This window comes from Diachasma alloeum, unplaced genomic scaffold (genome assembly GCF_001412515.2).
Source record: "Diachasma alloeum isolate Michigan unplaced genomic scaffold, Dall2.0 Dall_scaffold_78908, whole genome shotgun sequence".
NCBI classification, from domain to species: Eukaryota; Metazoa; Arthropoda; class Insecta; order Hymenoptera; family Braconidae; genus Diachasma; species Diachasma alloeum.
This window is the reverse complement of record NW_021683643.1, coordinates 1828815-1850109: the sequence shown is the minus strand read 5'-3', so window position 1 is coordinate 1850109 and position 21295 is coordinate 1828815. Positions and strand designations below refer to the sequence as shown.

The following is a 21295-nucleotide window of genomic DNA, read 5'->3' as shown; positions in this document are numbered from 1 at the left end:
TTCCAACAAATTGTGAATTTTCGCTAACGAACTTCCTTGAAAATTCAGTGGAACTGACACTTGACAAAAATTTCCAAAAATTGTACCAAAAATTTCAGCCGAAAATTGTCAACACCATTTGATAAGTTTCTCATGAGGACGTTTTCCCTCCAAAATATCCTCCCTTCCCTGATAACCCATTTAAGTTCCGCTAGTTGCTGATATTATCAAAAAATTATCTCGTTCATCAAAGAATTAATAAAATTTCAAATTACCCTCAAAATCCAATAAATTACCATTCAAACTTCAAACGAAACACCCGCTCAACCCTCCTCTCTCGGAAATCAGCTGATGACGTAACAGCCGACTAGCGACGTATGAAATGAAAGGAAAAAAAAACCCGCACACTACACTCGTGTCTCGTTTATTGGTTGAAGAGAGTCGAAGGCATAAGTATGGCGTAGGTTTTTTGGTGGCCTGTTTTTTTTTCTTGAATTCTTCTTTATCATCGTGTGTCGTTGGCACAATTATCGGTGGTTATCATCGGGTGAGAAGTGTTATGAGATCATAAATAAGTTTCTCAACGAAGAGAATAATTAACAATTGGGGCAAAACGAGGTAAATAAAGGGAAGGACATTTGTGGGTTATTTCGTTCGTGGAGGAGGGGATTTTCGGGATTTTTGTCTGAAGGTTTACGAGAACTTTGGGGTTGTTATTGGGGGAGAGGCTGGCATAATGAGTGTCGACGCGTATGGACCCAGCAGCCAGACCCTCACGTTCTTGGACACCGAGGAGGCTGATCTCATTGGTGCTGACACCCAGGGAAGTGAATTCGACTTCACTGATTTTACGTTGCCATCGCCAAGTCAGACACAGGCGTCACAGCACGATCATGGACAGAGTCAGCAGAGTCAACCGGTGCAGGTGGGTTGTGGGGTCACTTTTGGGGGGTCAGGGTTTTGGTGTATCGGGGGCTCGACGGGCTCCGGAGCACCACGCGGTTTACACCTAACCTCAAAGTCTTTGAGAGAATTTTTTATTATTCGTGGTGCTGAAGGGTCACGAGGGTCTTCAGGGGGTTTTATGGGGGTTCTGAGGGTTAGGAGAATGGTGGGGAGTATGTGGGGGGTTCAGTCGTGGGGAGACTTGGAATTCTGGTGGCCAGGTTGGGGTGACCTTGAAGTCCTCGGACTGAGGTTGATGGGAATTTTGGATTTTCTGCAGTGTCATGGGGAGTTTTTTATGGGGAATTTGAGAAGTAATGAAGGGAGTATTATTGATTTTTTTAGGGTGTAGGAAATGATTTCGACAAGATCTCAACAAGATTTCAACAAGAATTTTTTGGAGTTCCTCATAGAAATATTTCTGGAGCTAGTGGGTTTAGGAATAAATAGAGTAGGTGTTTTTTAAAGTTTATAAAATGAAAGAAAACTGTCAAGTCAAAACGTGACAGGTTTTTTATACGTGTATTGATACCAGAGTTTTCAAGTCTTTGAAAGGATTTGTCTTCTGAGTGATCTTGAAGTTTTGGAGTGTTCCATGTAGGGGAGAGTTCAGTGGTGGGGAGATTTAGAAATCTGGTGGTCATGTTGGGGTGACTTTGAAGTCCTCGGACTGAGGTTGATAGGAGTTTTGGATTTTCTGCAGTGTCATTGGAAGATTTGAGAAGTAATGAAGGGATTATTATTGATTTTAGGATTCTGATGTTTGGGGGGTTTGAAAGGACGATGGAAATCATTTTTTTAGGGTGTAGGAAATGATTTCAACAAGATTTCAATAAGAATTTTTTGGAGTTCCTCATAGAAATATTAAAATATTAATATTAAATCTCAATGTGATCTTTTTGAAAGACGTGACGAGGGGGTATATATTAAGTCGAGTTTACTCTGGGAATATTTTTGGAGCTAGTGCGCTGAGAAAAAATTTAATCCTGTCAAGAATTTAGAGTGAGATTTTTTGTGAATATTTCAGACATTTGTTTGTCTGAAAGAAATTTGATTGGCAGAATTGAATTTTTCTCTCAATGTGGATTCAGAGTTAAGTACCAAAGGCATTTCTTGTATTTTAAAATTAATTTTTTCAAAAAAAGATCTCAAATCACTCGTTACCAAGACAATTAAATTCACTACAAGTTTGTAAAAAATTATCTAGCGGATATCTCTGGAACTAATAGGTTGAGAAAAGAGATATCAAGTGATATTTTTTTTGTAATGGATTGAATTCTCCACAAAAAAATATCGTGATGAATTTTTGAAAATCTGTTGTCTTCAGAGAGATGTACAATGCGATTATTGCATTAATAAAAATTAATAAATCATCGGGAATACAATGAACACCGAATTTATTTCAGATCAATGGAACGAACGGAAGTTCAGCCCTCGATCTCAAGATATCCGGCGCAGCTCAAAATCTAGCTGAGCTGCAGTTTGAAGAGGAGGAGGAGGAAGCCTTCTACAATCGTGATTTGCCAGAGCATGCATGCAAGTACTGCGGCATTCACGAGGCATCGTGTGTCGTTATGTGCAACGTCTGCAGAAAATGGTTTTGCAACGGTAGGGGAAACACCTCAGGCTCGCACATCATCAACCATTTGGTGAGAGCCAAGCACAAGGAAGTCACTCTGCACAGGTCAGTGAACGCTCAGCCACTGCCCAGCCCTTCCCCAAGCATTCCCAGGAGACCTCAATCATTAATCTTTCAATATTTATGCACAGAGATGGACCTTTGGGTGAAACAGTACTGGAGTGCTACTCCTGCGCTGTCAGGAACGTCTTCGTCCTTGGATTTATCCCTGCCAAGGCTGATTCGGTCGTTGTTCTGCTATGTAGACAGCCCTGCGCTGCTCAAAGTTCCTTGAAGGACATGAATTGGTAATTTGAATGAAATAATTAACTAATTCGCATAATGAGAGGAAATAATGATTGAATTAGAATGAATTCCTTCAAAGGAATTTTATTAGTTCATTTTTGTAGAGGATTTCCTTCAACACAAAGGCTTATTGACATTTTCCTGTAAATCCACTCATGATATTTACATGATCAACAGATAATTCCAGTCAACTGGATGCAATTGCAGAAATATCTCAACGATAATCGTGTCAAAACATCAAAAAGTCTAGGAAATTTCTTGTACAACAAGAAAGATTTCTTCATGTCACTTTTTTTTCAAAGTTTATTGTGCAATTCTTTTACCATTTCAATTTCGAAGGTTTAAATTTGATTTTCCATTTTGAACCATTGGAAAATATTTAAAAAAACAGAAAAACATTTATTTTTCACGATCACAACCCTTTTTCAGAAAAAATCATACTAAATACTAATTGTTTTTACAGGAAATCGATTACATGTATCCAAACGTTCAAACAATTCTCCCCATTTATTTATAATTTTTATTTAGTAATTTAGTTTAATTAGCTTATTGAGTTTTCTTTAGCATTAATTATAATAATATTTAGTATCAATTCAGTAGCGAAGCGGTAAACCGGGTTAAGTCGATTTTGACTATTGGCCAGTTTTTGACGAATATCTCGGAATCTAAAAGAGATAGAAAAATTTTTGTCATGACCTTTTTATAGCCCTTAATTGGTTCTACAAAAAAGGTTATGAGAAAAATTTTGCTATCTCTCTTAAGTTCTGAGATATTCATCAAAAACTGATCAAAAGTCAAAATCGACATAACCCGGTTTACCGCTTCACTACTGAATTACATTCTTGAGTTTGCATTCCCTCGCCAAATCTTCCACCATTCTCTACCTGACACCTTTAGCCTTCTCATTCCCATCTCTTACCTTACAGCCTGTTTCAATGATTCTACTGATCCCCATTGTACACTCTTCATTTGGTGTCCATAAAGACTTTTCCTCTCTCTCTTCCACCATTGTCACGTCTCCATCTTGCCCACGTCTCTTTCTGCCAAGCCCTCCCAATAAAGTGTAAATTTCCCCAAATTTCCACAGGGATCAGGAGCAATGGAAGCCCCTCATCGAGGACCGAAGTTTCCTCGCCTGGCTGGTGAAAATCCCCTCCGAGCAAGAACAACTCCGAGCCCGTCAGATATCAGCCCAGCAGATAAACAAGCTCGAGGAGCTCTGGCGTGACAACGTCGACGCGACCTTCCAAGACCTCGAAAAGCCAGGGGTAGACGAAGAGCCCCAACAAGTGTTGCTGCGCTACGAAGACGGCTACCAGTACCAGAACATCTTTGGCCCCTTAGTGAAGCTCGAGGCGGACTACGACAAGCGTCTCAAGGAGTCCCAGACCCAGGAGAACATCGAGGTTCGTTGGGACGTCGGTCTCAACAAGAAGACAATCGCCTACTTCATGCTGGCGAAGACCGATGGAGACATGAAGCTGATGCACGGTGACGAGCTTCGACTGCGCTATCTGGGTGAACTTCACAAGCCCTGGTCTGGTATAGGCCACGTGATAAAGATTCCAGACAACTACGGTGAGGAAGTTGGCATTGAATTGAAGAATAATTCAGGAGCTCCGACAGAGTGCACCTGCAATTTCGTGGTGGACTTCATCTGGAAGAGCACGAGCTTCGACAGAATGCAACTGGCACTCCGAAAATTTGCTGTGGATGATTCGTCAGTCTCGGCGTACATCTACCACCGTCTGCTGGGGCACGAAGTAGAAGAGGTCTGTAATGCAATTTCTTTTAGCCTTTAATGTTAAGTTATTTTTCTTGACCGATGATATCGATGATAATATGGATTCTGGCCTCTGCGGGGATGTAGCAGTTTTGACGGAGAGAAAAAAAACAGAGTTATATTTTACAATAAACACATCCTACGTTTCGACTGCATGTCCGTAACCATCATCAGGGGCTAATTTATTAAACAACTACGCCCCCTTCGCGCTCCACTCCCCACCCCCATATGACCTACATATCACCCCCCATAATCCTTTTTCTGACGCTTACTTTTGGAGTCTTAATTTCGAGTACCAAATTTTCATCACCAAAAGTCGATTTAGATTTTTATAATATATAGAAATAAACCATCTAAAACACAAAATGCAAATACAAATCACAATGTATCCAGTTTAAAACAATGTTGCAACAAAAACCTCAATTAATAATGCAAATAATAATAATAACTAATATACTATAATAATACCTAATTACTCGGAAAAACCCTGCTCCTGTTGTTACCGGGGATCAGTGTATCTAATAAGTAGAACCTATAAAAACGAAAACTTTATGGGTGAACCAGCCACGACCACCGTGTCTAGATGCATTAAAAAACCCCTAAAAGATCTCCATCGCGTCCTAATTCCCTCCGAAATAGTTCAAAAAATGAGTAATTTACTTTTTTACAAGTTAAAATTGGAAAATACTACAACTAACGACAAAGACATACTTGTCATTCTCGCGACCACAACACCACTGACTTTAGACTTTGATTGAAGTAAAAATAAGAAAACAAAGAATAATTAAGTTACGAAATAGTTGAATGCAGAAGAAACCCCTAATTTCTGGACGACTGGGCCATATTTTTTTAATCTATTAAATGTCGATCGATAGAAAAAATAATTGATCACATGATTATACGACTAATACTATTGAAATGTGAAATAATCAGTACAATGTTCATTTTATTTATGGATTTATGGAATATTCAGTGCAAGTTGAGATCGTCCAGAAAATAACGCCCCTCCAGAAATTGACCTGTGTACCCTACCCCAAGTTGTAGAAAAAAGCAGTTCCACACTTCCTTCTCTCAGTCTACACTGAGAAAAAAAATTATTTTAGCCAAATATCCATTTACTTGAGAAAAGTATTTATTTTGTCAATTTCATATTTCTCCTGCCGAGTCATTCTCGGTCAATTCTCATTAGGCTTCAATTGTGACAATTATATTGCTCTAGAAGATAATCATGTTAGCTATGATCTTGAGCGAACTCCCTCAATAATTATCAACATTAAAAAATTATTCAAAATTCTTTCCTCTAGAAAATACGAAATTTAGGAAAAATTAATAATTATTGAAGGAGTTCATCGAAGGTCATGTACAGCATAGTCTTCCTCTAGATCACAATGATTGTCATAATTGAAACCTAATCAGGCTTATCTGGGAATGACTCGGATAGAGAAATTCAACTTTAAAAAAGTAAATACTTCTCTCAAGTAAATAGATATTTGGCAAAAATATATTTTTTTCTCAGTGTAGACCCCTATAATACAAATTGCTAGAAATTTAACAGCCTTTTAAACTCCTGCAGGTTCTCTTCCGTTGTCACCTCCCGAAGCACTTCAGTGCCCCGAACCTCCCGGACCTCAATCGTTCCCAAGTGTACGCTGTGAAGCACGCAGTGCAACGCCCCTTGTCCCTGATCCAGGGTCCCCCAGGCACAGGTAAAACCGTCACGAGTGCAACGATTGTCTACCAACTGGTGAAGCAGAACGGAGGTCCAGTCCTGGTGTGTGCCCCATCGAACACAGCAGTGGATCAGCTCACTGAGAAAATCCACAAGTCAAACCTCAAAGTGGTACGCCTCTGCGCCAAGTCCCGAGAGGCCATCGACTCCCCAGTGAGCTTCCTAGCCCTCCACAACCAGATCAAGAACATGGAGACCAACACTGAACTCCAGAAGCTCCAGCAGCTGAAGGACGAGACTGGAGAGCTCTCCTCAGCAGATGAGAAACGTTACAGATTACTGAAGAAAGCAGCTGAGAAGGAGCTGTTGGAGGCTGCTGACGTGATCTGCTGCACGTGTGTGGGAGCTGGTGACCCACGACTCCATCGTCTCAAGTTCCACTCGATCCTGATTGACGAGAGTATGCAGGCAACCGAGCCCGAGTGCATGGTGCCAGTGGTCCTGGGGGCTAAACAGTTGATTCTAGTTGGAGATCATTGTCAGCTGGGGCCTGTGGTCATGTGTAAAAAAGCAGCCAGGGCTGGCCTATCCCAATCCCTCTTCGAACGTCTCGTTGTCCTGGGTATAAGACCCTTCAGACTCGAAGTCCAGTACAGAATGCACCCAGATTTATCCAGATTCCCCTCGAATTTCTTCTACGAAGGGTCACTGCAGAACGGTGTCTGCGCTGACGAGAGAAAACTCGTCAAGATTGACTTCCCCTGGCCAGTCCCAGACAAGCCCATGTTCTTCTACGTGACTCAGGGACAGGAGGAAATAGCTGGAAGTGGTACATCCTACCTGAACAGAACTGAGGCATCGAATGTCGAGAAGATCACCACGAGATTCCTCCGGTGTGGAGTTAAGCCAGAGCAGATCGGTGTCATCACTCCTTACGAGGGCCAACGAGCCTATCTCGTGCAGTACATGCAGTACCAAGGCTCCCTGCACTCGAAACTCTATCAGGAAATAGAAGTCGCTAGTGTCGACGCCTTCCAGGGACGTGAGAAGGACATAATCATCATGTCGTGTGTCAGATCCAACGAGCACCAGGGGATTGGATTCTTGAACGACCCCAGGAGATTGAATGTAGCTCTGACTCGAGCCAAGTACGGTATCATCATCGTGGGGAATCCCAAGGTCCTCTCTAAGCAGCCACTGTGGAATCATCTTCTGAGTTTCTACAAGGAGCAGAAGGTTCTCGTCGAGGGACCCCTGAATAACCTGAAAGAATCCATGATTCAGTTTGCCAAACCCAAGAAGCTCATAAACTCAGCAAATCCAGGCTCTCACTTCATGTCCACCTCTATGTACGACGCCAGAGAGGCACTGATACCAGGATCAGTTTACGACAGGTCTGGCGGCCAGATGAATGGCAATCAGGCCCACAATCCCTACTACCAGAGGAATGTTCCCCTGGATATGTTCAGTAGAACTCACGACACCATCAGCTACATCAGCCCTGAACGAGCCCAGGCTGCCATGAATAATGTGCCAGTGCCTGTGGGGATGTTTATGAATATGGCACATGTGCCACCCAGGTTTTACAATCAGCATCAGCAGGCCCTGCAGGCACGTCAGAACCAGAGAAATCGACGTAATCCTGGGGGAATGAAGGGCAAGGGTCCGAGAATGGGTAAATTGAGTCAGAATGATCAGAATACACAGCCCTACAGTCAGCCAGGGTTGCCACTGACTCAGGGGACCACTCAGGGCATGTCTCAACCTGGATTTAGCCTGTCTCAACCTGGTCTCAGTCAGGCTGAATTGTCGCAGGATTCGTTTGCTGTTGGGGACTTTCAGTCGCAGATGGATGGACTCCTCTCCCAGGACTCTACTTATCAAGGGGACAGAAGTGGCTTCTATCAGGGACAGTCACAGCCAGGCGGGCAGTTCTCCCAGCCGTACTGAGCCGCTCAGGTGCGGCTGGTCAACGCATTCGCCATGCAGTGTCGCGGGAGCGACTGAGAAGGCTCGTACGACAAACTTCTTCTTTGAGACAATTAAAAAAAAAATATTACAGACATTACAAACATCGAGAGTATTATTATAACAACGGGGAGAGATCGATGATGCGACGAACGGTGGCTCCAGGGAATGATGAGATGACATGATACGTTCTACGTAGGTGGGGATGGCTGAGGTCTGGAATGGTGGAGTCGATACCGTTGAAAGCCATTACGGTGGGAGGGTGTGATGACGATCTTGAGGAACAGCTGAGGATCGGAAGGTTCATCTTGGGAGGTTTGACTTCATGCATTGGAATGCAAATGATGAGGGGAATCGTTGGAGGGGAACGATTGGAGAGGTCTTGAGGGTGAGGATCTTGGTGGGTCGGTGGACACTGCCAGGCACCCTTTTGATAACAATTACGATTTTTCTTTGATTATTTCATTATTGAAACAACTCGATTGCGGCGATGGCGTCCACTACCTCTTGGGGTTGTTATCCGTGGTAATCGTTCACTTCGACTGGAGAAATGTTACTTCATTTGATTTTTATTTCCGTTATTTCGTTAATTATGGTAGGGGGAGGGGGACTCGTGAGGACTTTTTCCTTTCAGGACTTTTGGGAGAGATGTCTCAGGGGAGGAGGGGGTGGTTTTAATGGTTTTATCGGGAAGTTGTGTTGCCTAAATTCTTTATTGAAACTTTAGGGGGTGTTATTGGGGGACTCTCTCTGAACCTGAGGATACTGATGACTTCCGAACGAAATTCAATGGTTTTGGAGACTTGTGTCTTCAGTTCACGAGTTATAACATGCAAAGAGTAGAGTTGTAAGGTAGAGTAATGCAATGCAAAATTTATTTTTCCCTGATTTTTTTTGCTGAATGATTATTTTGATTTTTCTGTTTGAATTCTTGTAATGATTGACAGAACAGAACAGCACACTGTTAATTGCAAATTTATTATTAACAGAAAAGAAACAAAGTCACTGTACAATTTGATGGTATTAATAAATTCGATGTGGAAAATGAGAGTTGTGTTTTTTTTTACGAAAATGCATTTATTCAACAACAAAATGAAAGTTACAATGAATTTATTTAGATTGTTTTACTGCCTGAATTTTTCGCGACAGTTTTTACAACTGATCAATGATTTTTTAATAAAAAGTGCGATTTTATGTTGGATTACCAAATTTTATACAATCAATTTGCCTTTCAAATGCTTCGAAGATAAGTCGGAAATCAATCATGTTCATTTATTCAGTATTTTCTGCATCATGTAACTTTCTCACTTGAAAAAAAAAATAATAGAAATACAAATCGATCACAAATAAATTGCCAATGTTCAGCCATCTCCCTCTTAGAAAAAAAAATTAAAAAAAGAGTAAGGAAAGAACATGAAACATGTCGCTCCAGTGAGCGTAAAGTATGCAGGAAAAAAATTAAATACTATAAACTTAAATATTAACAGTTTATATATTTTTTTCTTCTTTATGATTTTTTATTTTTTTTGTTTGATTTTTATTTTATATTTTTTTTCGTTTTTCAATCTTTTTTTATCTTTTTTTTATTGTGTATAAATGAGGGAGAGGCTTTGGGGCACCAAGTGCAATTGCAGAAACTCAGAATAATTTAATTGAATTCGTTGAAATCGCGTGAGTCAGAACTGCACCGATTTTAAATAATTCCAGTTATGTAATGAAATCTCTTTTTCATGTGCGATTTTTCGCTGTTATCTGTCACTTTCGCTCTTCCAGTGCTTCCTGCGTTCGTTTTAAATTACAATTCATTGAGCAAAAGTCTCGTCACTCCCCGGTTCTTTCATCCATTCAAGTCTTGTAATATAAATAGTAACAAACAAGGCACAAATATATCATCGGTGAAGTGGTAAGACGTCCCAACATACATTTAATTTTCTACACCTCATTATGCATTGAATTATTTCGATAATGAGGGGAGGACACTTCCTCCTCAAATCACTGGTTTCCCCGATAAATGTGAAAATGCCGAGTGTCGGACGTAACTTCTCACGATTCACCACTTCACCCGATTTTAATCTTTTTATCTCGTCTCATGTCGAGAGGGAAATTACGTATTTATAATTAATTCCTGTTCCCTCTATTTTTATCTCATTGCACAGCAATTTCTCCCTTTCATCTTCTAATCTACTAGTTTTCTTCTCTTTATTTATTTTTAATCTGTATCTCTTTTCATTTCTGTTAGATTATTCAATTTAATTATTTAAGTTCGTTGCAATACCTCCTATCACTCTTAACTCCCAAAGTTGATCCTACGAAATACTCGACTCTAAATATCACAGTGGAAATCACTGGTACATAGCACAGCCATGTTAATTTCACGAGGCTCGTATTTATCACAAAAAAAAAATTATACAAGCTCACTGTTCGCCCCTTGACAAGGATAAATGTCTCAGAAATAAAAGTCTCGGTTGAAGACTCGGAATTACTCTAGGGACGTGGGTAGTCAAGCCCAACGTGTGGCGCCTGCTTCACGAAGATGCTGGCAAGGCTCATGCTCTCCTTCAGTCTTTGATAGGTCCTGCGGAAGACAGTCTTGATTCGGGAGAACACGGCGTAGTCGTAGACTGATCTGGCAGTGTTCGTTAAGTCAAATGGTTCTAGGATAAATTAAAAACGAGTTTGTGATAAATAGGGATTTTTAATGAAGTAGAAAAAAATAAGACATTCAAATCTTGAGTTGAGTGATTTCAAAAAACGATGTAAATCTTTTGGGGAGGAAATTTTATGAGTGACAAAAATAATTCTATTATTCAGTAATTCTTTTTAAGGGGAGACTACTATGAGTTATAAAAGTCGCTGGCGATTGGAGTGAGATTTCTCATGCATTGAAGATCGATTATATATATCTAAAAACGAATAATTAGTGCAAATAATTAATTGTTTATTAGTCGTTTGCCCCGCACACGCTTAAAATATTAAAAATAGTCCAGGGCCTCCAATTTTTGAGTTACGGAGGTTTTTTTTTTTAAATTTTTTGAAAAAATGTGTGCAATAATAATTACGGATTAGTTTTTTGAAATTCGACTCCTACACAGCTAATTTCGTTTTGTTTAAAATAAAAATTTGCGCCATTCATGTAAAATAGGCAAAAAATATCCTTATAATATTTAAAATATATTTTCGATTCTTTCAGAAACATTTTTTGGGCTATTTTGTTGGGCGTCTTTTTCAATCTTTAACAAGAATTGAATTAGACTCTGAAGAAGAGAACATTGACCATTAGCATTCTTCACGAGGGGGTGGGGGTGAAATTTGGTTGCTGAATGTGTTAATAATGGTTGATAAAACCTAATTTGATCACCTATTAAGTAATGACCGCTTTTGATCATTTTTGGCTGAAATTTCTAATACACTTCTTCAAAATTTTTATCAACTTCTAGTTCTACTGAAATTTTAAGGAATTGTGTCATTAAAGTTCATAATTTTATGAAAAATCACTGAAGACTGTAAATTTCATTGCAATTATTCCATGAAAATTGATAGAAATCAGAAAATTTGAAGTAAATGTATTCTTCACTGTTCAACCAATTGACACTTCAGCTTAATTCGGTACTGAATTCTCATGTTTCCATTAAAAATTCTAATAAGTGGGGGAATTCTGGTCATCCTGCTGCTTCAAAGTTTGCAATTGCATTGGATTTTAAACGAAAATTGAAATTTCATTATTTTTTAAATCTAAATTGACTTCAATGTCGCTCGTCTAATAATCATTACTCCATGAAACTCAAATTTTTTCTAACAGTGAATGAGTGGAACATGATGAGTAAATTCCACTTCGCAATGTTTTCTTCTAATTCTTTACCATTGCGCTACCGAATTGATTGAGGTAATTTCATAATAGAGACGTTATATTATGCAATGCAATATGAATTTTTTTCAGGGATTTTTTTTTCCTAGAATAGCAATTACCTTCGATGCAAAGAAATTTCCATTGGTGTGGATCATTCTTCCATGACCTTGCATGACGACAATCGTCAATTGGCACTTTTCTCGCTAGTCTCACTGATATTGCATATTGATTGAAACTGAAATATCAAAGATAGATATAAAAATTTATGAATTATAATTACCACCATGTGTCAGTGACATTCATGAATAAAAACGTTTGGTTATTGAGAACAATTTTTAAAAAATCGATTACTTGCACCCAAAATTAGTTGTAGTGATCATTACAATTTTGCTACCATTTGGCAGCAAAAATAAAAATTTATTTCAATAGGTTCAAAGATGAACCTTAAAGAGCCCTCACAAGCGAAATATCTGCAAGAATTCCTCAGAACCCTCCCTTTAGAGTATATTCTCAAAATAGAATGGCTTTTCTTTCCTACACTGAGAGAAAAACGACAAAGTGCTCAAACAAGTCTTACTTGTGCCAAGAAAACAGTCTTTTGAAAATTATCAAAAAAGGATTTTTTGTGCCAAACATGCAGAGAGTGCGCCGGAGTGAAAAATTTTTGTCGGAAAAATACATTTAGTAGTTAAAAAAAATTGCATTCTCTGTAGACGCAAGAAATGTCATTTCTAGCACTACTCCCTTGTTATTCGATGCTCTCATACACATTTTGCTCCCGAAAAATCTTTGTTTTAGGCGAAACAAGGGATAGTAGTTTTTCGTTTTGACTGTCTAATAATCACAGACAAGAAATGAACCCTTAAATGAAACAATAATGATGTGATGGCAATTTTGTAACTTAGGAATAAAATATTTGTTGATAAATTTTCCTCTATATGAGATATTTTCATCCTGTAAAGGCACCGTCTGGTGTGAATTATCCGCCTCTCGTGCCAAATATTTCGTTGCTGTCGAAAGCAGAGCAATTATTCATGTTTGAGACTTGCAAATTCGAACCAAACAAATTCTTTTTTGACAATTTTCAACTAGCGATTTTGTTGGCCCAAATAAGACTAGTTTGATAACGTGTTTGTTTTTCTCTCAGTGTAATGCTTACCAAATGACAATCATCTACTGCTAAGACTGGAGTAAATAACCAACTCACTCAAAATTCGAGTAATACTTGAAGAAGTCAACGAGCAGTTCTCCGAGAGGCTGTCGATTCGTCTGTGCAAAAGTCTTGGTGGGAAAGTTGAGATCCTCATGTATATCAATCGTATGAATATCCGAGTACGAATTGAACTTGTACCCATACATGGAATGGAGACAGGGTAGGACAGCAGGATGCACTCCACACTGGAGAAAATGAATGACCATGAGTACTAGGGAGTAGCTAGAAATAGTCATGTTCTTGGCATCATTGATGTCCTGGCTCTGGGCCCAGAGCTTCACCACAAGCACCAGAGGCCTGACACGCCAGTCAATCCTCGAGTAGCAGTACAGCATATGAGTGTTTCGAATGCCCACAGCATTATTGCAATTCAAATCCACATCGAGATTCTGCATTCCATCGTGAAACTTGAGGATTGGTACCTTGGCCTGGATCAACGTCAACTGATTGATAAAATCGCAGTTCTTGAGGCAGTTCTTGATCTGGTCTAGGTGGCAGATGGCCTCGTTCCTTTGGATCATCTCGGTGTTTCTCACCAGGAGGCACATGTCGACGTCACTGCTGTCAGATCCAAAGCCATTCATTGTGGATCCGACGAGAAAAAGCCCATACCTTGGGTAAGTTGATTTGATGTAGATGTAGAGGTACTTCCACAGCATCATCTTGTTTCTGAAGGTCGCCTCCGATTGCTGATTACTCAGGAACTTGTTCCAGATGTCTCTGGATAGTTCGTCCCACCTGGCACTGTGAATCATTTTTTATGACATTATTTATTAACAGAATAATTTGGTCATTAACAGGGATTAGTCCAACATTTTTGGGATTATTATTAGAGTTGGAATAATTTACTGTATAACAGTGATGGTCGATAATATTAGATTTTGACAATATTAAGAAGGATTATCTCCTTATATTGTTCAAAGTTTAACTATATTTAACAAATTTGAAATATTATAAAATTTATCAACTAAATTTTTCCGATTGGTGGTGAATAAAATATTTGATAATATTGAAATGTAATTTTTTAGTTAACAAGCTAATTCGAAAATTTAGGTACTTGATTTTCGATTATCCAAATAATCGTCAATCTTCCTAGCTAAATTATTGGTTAATAAATTATTTCAAAATTTGAATGTACAAATTGATGGTTAATTTAATATTTAAAATTTTAAGATTTATGTTAAAAATTGACAACTTCACCATTTAACTGTAATTATGATTGATGAATATGGCTATCACTGCTGTACAAGCCACTCTATTAAAAATTTTCGTTCAGAGGAAAACGTCAGAAGACGTGGATTTCTCGTCAGAAGATTATTTTTTCTCCATGACAAAAATCCCTTTCTTACGTGTGGTAGAATGGACGAGTAATCATGGACTCAACCTCATCAATTCAAGATACAAAAGTTCATTTTTTCCTAGCTCAAAGTTTTGCGGATTATTTTGATACAAAAATGAATAAACTGGTGCATTGACATCGAATTTTGAAATCAGTTAAAAGTGAAGTCAGTAATGAACTAAATCAGTAATGAATCCCCGAGTCCAGTGTGTACTCGGTTTTATCAAAGACCGTGGCACACTTGCCTCGATTCGCATTCGTCTTCGTATTACAAAACGGTCTCGTGTTGTAATACGATGCTGACACCTAATTTCCTCGTAATTATACTATCAAATATTCTGGATCATAACACCCTAAAAAACAAGAAGGGCAACTTTGTATGCACAGATATGCATATTTTGATTAATTGAGATAGAACACATCGAGACAAATATTTTGAAAAAAAACCTGAAATCGGTTGAGTAGTTTTTGAGATATTCAAGAAACTAGATTTAGATACATACTTGAATATCTCCTAAACTAACCATCCGATTCAGCCCATTTTCAATGGGAAACATTCTGGTGTAACGAGGAAACTTCGTGCCAAATTTCAAGTTAATATGTCGATTTTTGCGAAAATGAGAGTGCTACCAAGGATTTTTAGCAAAAAACCGAAAAATGGAAATATCTCGGAGACTTTGTATGAACGGGTATGCATATTGTAATTGATTAAGATAGAAGACATCGCGACGAATATTTTGAAACAAAAATTGGAATCGGTTGAGTAGTTTTTGAGATATTCAAGAAACTAGATTTAGGTACAAACTTGAATATCTCCTAAACTAACCACCCGATTTAGTCCATTTTCAATGCGAAACATTCTGGTGTAACGAGGAAACTTTGTGCCAAATTTCAAGTTAATATGTCGATTCTCGCAAAAGTGACAGTGCTAGCAAGGATTTTGAGCGAAAAACTGGAAATGTCTCGGGAACTTTGGATATTTTGATTATTTGAGATACAAGACATCTAGACGAATATTTTGAAAAAAAGAATTGAAATCGGTTGAGTAATTTTTGAGATATTTGCGAAAAACGATTAAAAAACAAATGCCGATTTCTCAAGAATGGCTGGATCGATTGAGCTGAAATTGAGCACAGAGTTAGTTCTCATTAATACCTATAATCTGAGAAAATTTCAGATTTTTCGGAATCATTTTACTCTTTTGCTTCAATTTTCTAAAAGTTGAGCACCAGCATGGCACCCGCACACACGGCGGTCAAACTTCGTATTTTTACGTTTGAGACCATTCTACATCATTTGCAAGCAAAATAAAAGAATCGAGAAATAGAGTGATTCCAATGCTCCCATTTGGAAGCAAAAATAACTCAAAATAATAGTTCGTCCCACCTGCCACGCACCAAATCCTCAGGAGTCTTGTGCACCTGCATGAGGTGTGACCTTGCGAGAAACCTGTCAGGTGCGATATAGGGTCTGGGGTAGAAGTTGAAGGTGGGTACCATGATATCCGAGAATTTACGTCTATTCTGGGTCTTCTGGGCCGGAGGTGAGCTGGAGCTCCTGCCACTGTGGTAACGCTTTTTGCTCTGATAGTTCTGTTGAATCTGCGTTGTCCTTGCTGCTGGGATTGTGCTGTGGTAGTAGTTGAGGGGCCTCTGCTGTTGGTAGTACTGGGGGGCCAGGTTTGAGATGAGTCCCTGGGGTGTGAGAGTGACGTTGTGGATGGCGACTGGGTGAAGCTCGTGGAGTCGTTTGATCTCGAGGTCTGATGACGACGTGGATTCACGATCGTCTGAGCTCTCTGTCTGGCTACCATCTGTGTGCTTGTTCGGGGTTGGGGAACGCGAGCTGAAGCCACTGTCACTGTTGCAGGGCTCGGGGGGCCGCTCCTTGGGAGCCTGACGCTTCGACTTGGACGTCCAGTGGGACTTCCTCAGGGAGGTGAGACCGTTCTGACGGTAGTTCAGGTGCGATGTGGGTATTGATTGGGTGTTGTTGGAGTTTGTGCTGTTTCGTCTCTGCCAGGGGGTGAAATTACTCGTTGGCGTCCCATAGCTGGGCCTACGAAACTGCGGAATCTCCACGCCCATCATTTGGTATAGCTCCAGGGGGTACTGAGGACTTGTCTGTGTAGCGAAAACAAAAGTTTTGATTTCAAGGGAGATGCCGGTGATTTTCAGGGACATTTCACTGATTTTTCATACCATTGTGACATTTAACGCGTGAATCATTTTGGGATTCAGTGATTTTGTCAATAATTTTCAATAATATTCAGAAAGAAAAAGAAAATCTGGATTCTAGAGAAGAAAAGTACTGAATTCCAGGGAAATTCCTCCGAGAATCGAAGGAAAAGGTGTAGTTCTCAGTCATTTTTGCTGAAATCCAGTGAGACAATCTAAAGAATTTTTGTTATATATTTTTTCTTGAAAATGACCCGGAAGATAATAGATCTAGAGGAGAAGGAAATACTTCTTACATTATGAAATGTTCTATAAAAAATCTCAGAATGTTTTTCAATACCACGACTCGTTAGCGAAATATTCGATGAATGATGACAACGTCAGAAGATTTTTTTTTATAGATCATCAAACTTTCTACAAGAAAAATTTCCGCCCTAAAGATATTTGCATTATTATATAACAATAAGCCGATAAAATTTTTTAGTCTCCAATTCTCCAATTCTCAATTTCTGTCATTTATTCTATTTATTCTGTCAAAAGACAAGGATGGAAATCGAATTTATGGGTATTCTTCCATTATTCGAAAAATTATATCGATTTTAAAACTTTCCGGAGCCACTGAAAGTTTTTTTTAAATTTCTTCCCGCCTACATTTTTTGCATTTTTTTTTCATTTCTTCTCGTTAGAATTAGATCGTAAAATTCCAAAATATTCATATTCCGCCCATATTCGAATAAGAAACTGATTCCAATTTTCCACCGACATAAATAAAGATAAATAATTGTTCTCCATTTTCTAACTGATCATCCCTTTTAAAAAATTTTCAGTCTCCAATTCGCGATTTTTGCAATTCATTGGTATTTATGTAATTCTATTCATTCGAAAGGAATCGAATTTATGGGTATTCTTGCAGTATTCGAAAAAAAAATCGATTTTAAAAATTTTCAGGAATACATGGAGAAATTTTTATTTTTATTTTTATATTACCCAAATGAGATTTCGAATGACTTTTGTTTGGTGGCTGATAAAAAAAAATACTTTTTATTGATCTTTAACATAATTCCTCTTTATTCAATGTTGTACCATGTGAATTAACGAAAAATTAATCTAATTGTGAAGACGGAAATGCAAAGGAAATAAAATAAAATAGAATAGTATAAACAAGCGCGATGCGCCCGTTCGCTAGCAGTAATATGAATTATTCATTCGTAAACAAAATAATCAAAAAACCCACTCTGCAGATCATGCCCTCACTTGGTAAATAATTCAAAATCATCACTAAAAGTCATTTCAAGAAGAAATAAAAAAACATTAATGAATCCATAATTACCTGCATCAATCGATGGCTCTGAGAATTGCCATCAAACACGTAAGGAGCTGGAATTTCAGTGGGAGTAGTTGCAGTACTTGTCGCAGGAATTGAAGGAGAGGGAATATTAGGACACTGTCCATTCGTTTGCTGACCACTGACAATCTGTACCATCATGTGAGGTGGCAGCATAGTGTGATACATAGTCAATCAATGGTAAATTAATAATCTTAACCCCTTCGTACTGCGACATATGTGTAAATGATAGATTATTCCCCGCAAAAAATCTCCCTCAAAAGGAACAAGTAAAAAATCGACTAAAAAACGTGAATTGGACTTGAGTCTAGATTCATCCGAGTGTTTTATCAATCTTTGTACCTGTCAAGTGCGGAGGGATAGGGATGGGGATACTGCAGGGTTACTGGGGGTGGGTATCATGTTCGTACTTCACTATCAAGAGCCTCAATTTCCCAGCATTGCGGGGTCGGGGGACGAGTCATCAAATGAAGAGCTTGTCTTCAACCCTCAAAGACCCACTTCCCCTGAAAAAAATGCTTGCATTAGGGGAGGGTGGGGCAAAATGAAGACTTAAGATTTTTTTTATTAACCCCTCAAGTACGGCGCCCATATCGTGCGCTGTGTCTACTCGAATTCGCTGTTCAATACGCAACAATTTTTACACTGATGAGCAAACACTATCATCTAAAATTTAATGATAATCTTGAGATTATCATTAAATTACAAATTAATTAATTAATTAATTAATTATTAATCAATTATTTATTATTACTAATTTATTATTATTAATAATTATTATAATTATGATTAATTTATTTTGCTGGTTGTTCAATGACGGTGTTCCTTTATACAAATTTTTCTGGAATTTTTAAGACTAATCTCAGTTCGATAGTACAAACGGTTGCCAAGATGGGCGATTGTCGGAAAATTGTTAATATTAAATCAGAAATTCATTGAATCGAAATTTCGTCTGCGCCATTTGACAAAGGAATGTATACAGTATGTTCGGTAAAAATTTCGGAATGTTTAATGAAAATTAGCTCGATAAACGAGAGGTTTGAATATGCATCTGACATCGAATTCAGATCCGTATTTTTTATGTATTGAAGAAAAATAATAAAAATAATTTGAAAACATAATCGAGTCGCATTGTGCTGATAATTTTATCGATTTTATGGGAAAATTTTTAGAATTTCGATATCTACAATAGTACGGAAGATAATTAATTTTTATTAATCACGGACAGCTATATGACATAGCCGCCGGCCGGTAGGACAAGCTCTCGGGTCTATGTGGTATGAATACCGTACTTGAGGGGTTAATGTTCGAATGGAACATACGAAATTTTTAAAAACAATTCTATGAATCAAACCAACTATTATTGCTATCGCCTTCATCTTCGAGCTCGGTCAAAGAAACATCGAAACAATTTTTTAAGCAACAATTTAATGAATTCAAAACATTTTTTGGAGTTATCGTGGGACAACCGATTTTTGAAAAAAATAGAACATTCTAAAAATTAATGTATGAATTAAATTTTATTAAAATTTATTGTATGAAATAAAATTCATTAGCGAGCAATTGAAGAAAAACTTTGTCACATATTGCATTTTCGAACTTTTTGGATCATAATGAGTTGACGTAACTAACAAAAATCAAAACTTGAATTTGAATTATTACAGAGTGAGGTGAGGGGACCCACAGTCCCCGTTTGGCCTGTCTTGCAAAATTAAACTGGGGTAAAATGAAATAGACGAAAAACGACTCTTTAACGCAATTCAGGCAAAACAATTTTTTTTTTCATTAACGTTTGCTTATTAACTTTTTTTCAGTAGAATGAAAAATTATTATGAAGCTAGGACGGGAGAAGATTTTGTAAATGGATTAATTGAAAAGAAAATGAAACAGCAAAATCCCAAGTCCAGAGGAAGGCCCAGGGGGAGACCCAGAGGAGGAAAAAGGAAAATGATGCTGAATTTCAATCGAATGAAAAAAGAAAAGTGCAATCGGCCTAATCTAATCAATTGATTTATAATCCATAGAATTATAAGTCGAACAGAAAAGTAATTATTCTCATCAGTGCTCCCAATGATAAAAGAAGTTGATAAACTAAAGTTGATGAAAAAAAATTTTTTTTTGCTTGAATTGTGTCAAATAGTTGTTTTTCGGCTGTTTCATTTTTCCCCATGTTTCATTTTGGCTCACTCTCCCCTAGATTCTAAACTGTAGTACAGCTACTTAGCATTTTTCAATAGCTGGGGATTGTTATAAAAATTACCTATGAAAAACATGGAGACAATCTTAAGAAAAACATGTTTTCTAGGGCTATACCTTAAAACCTCAATAATTCCTGAATAAATCCTACGATTGGTATAAATCAGGTCGCACTTCAGAGCCTAAAAAAATACCTCAAAATTGATAAAAAATAATTGTTTACTTTCAATTATTATTCTGTGCTGAGTTATTGAGCTATTACCGACTAAAACCGTCTCATTATAAAATTCTGCCGGTGGATGGGTTCTAGGTTACTTCCCAAATCAATCCCCAACCTCAAAAAATCCACCAAAAAGATCCCCAGGTTCTAAAGCCTGTCAACAACCCACTCGATCCCCAAAAGCAAAACCAAATACGTAAATAACAAAAAAGCCATGGAAGCGTTTTCGAATCCCCACGTAATCCCGAAAACCTAAAAAATGTGACCATGTCACGTTCCCCCAGCCGCTCCAAAACAATTATCCCGATCAGAAAACAAAAAAAAAATGTGACAAATACTCACGATCAGCGGGGACAGCGAGAAGTCGCCATTTCCCGCATCATCCCTGGGATTTCCCGATGGAAAATGGAATTTTCTCCTTTCCTATTACCTCCGGATTGCCACGAAGACACTCCCGACGAATTTTTCCACCGAGACCGAAAGTAATCCCCGGCGAAAAAAAAAATTAAACCTTACGTTAGCCCCGATGGAGCTGTTTGATCAGATAACTTCCGCGAATGAAATCCAACCGAAAATAATGTTTTTTCCCCTCAGTCTCCCGTGATTCCGACGCGTCAACTTGACTGCTCCAAGCGAATCGTTAGATTTTTGAATTCTGTCATAATTCCAAAGTTGATAGTAGTCCCCGGG

The 21295-nt window shown here is 38.3% G+C and overlaps 2 protein-coding genes across 2 annotated transcripts; one reads left to right on the top strand and one right to left on the bottom strand.

Annotated features, from left to right (window-relative positions):
- Positions 1 to 397: 397 nt before the first annotated feature.
- On the top strand, positions 398 to 9318 carry LOC107047864 (regulator of nonsense transcripts 1 homolog). The gene is made up of 5 exons (XM_015270740.1): positions 398 to 904; positions 2331 to 2608; positions 2695 to 2850; positions 3936 to 4620; positions 6205 to 9318. The coding sequence occupies exons 1-5, from the start codon at positions 716 to 718 to the stop codon at positions 8248 to 8250; spliced, it is 3354 nt and encodes a 1117-aa protein (XP_015126226.1). The 5' UTR covers positions 398 to 715; the 3' UTR covers positions 8251 to 9318.
- A 246-nt stretch (positions 9319 to 9564) lies between these two features.
- LOC107047865 (poly(A) RNA polymerase gld-2 homolog A) lies at positions 9565 to 21223 on the bottom strand. Its single transcript, XM_015270741.1, has 6 exons — positions 20948 to 21223; positions 18175 to 18695; positions 16054 to 16790; positions 13323 to 14072; positions 12235 to 12350; positions 9565 to 10922 (listed from the first exon to the last, which is right to left on the bottom strand). The coding sequence occupies exons 2-6, from the start codon at positions 18355 to 18357 to the stop codon at positions 10753 to 10755; spliced, it is 1956 nt and encodes a 651-aa protein (XP_015126227.1). The 5' UTR covers positions 18358 to 18695; positions 20948 to 21223; the 3' UTR covers positions 9565 to 10752.
- Positions 21224 to 21295: the final 72 nt, after the last annotated feature.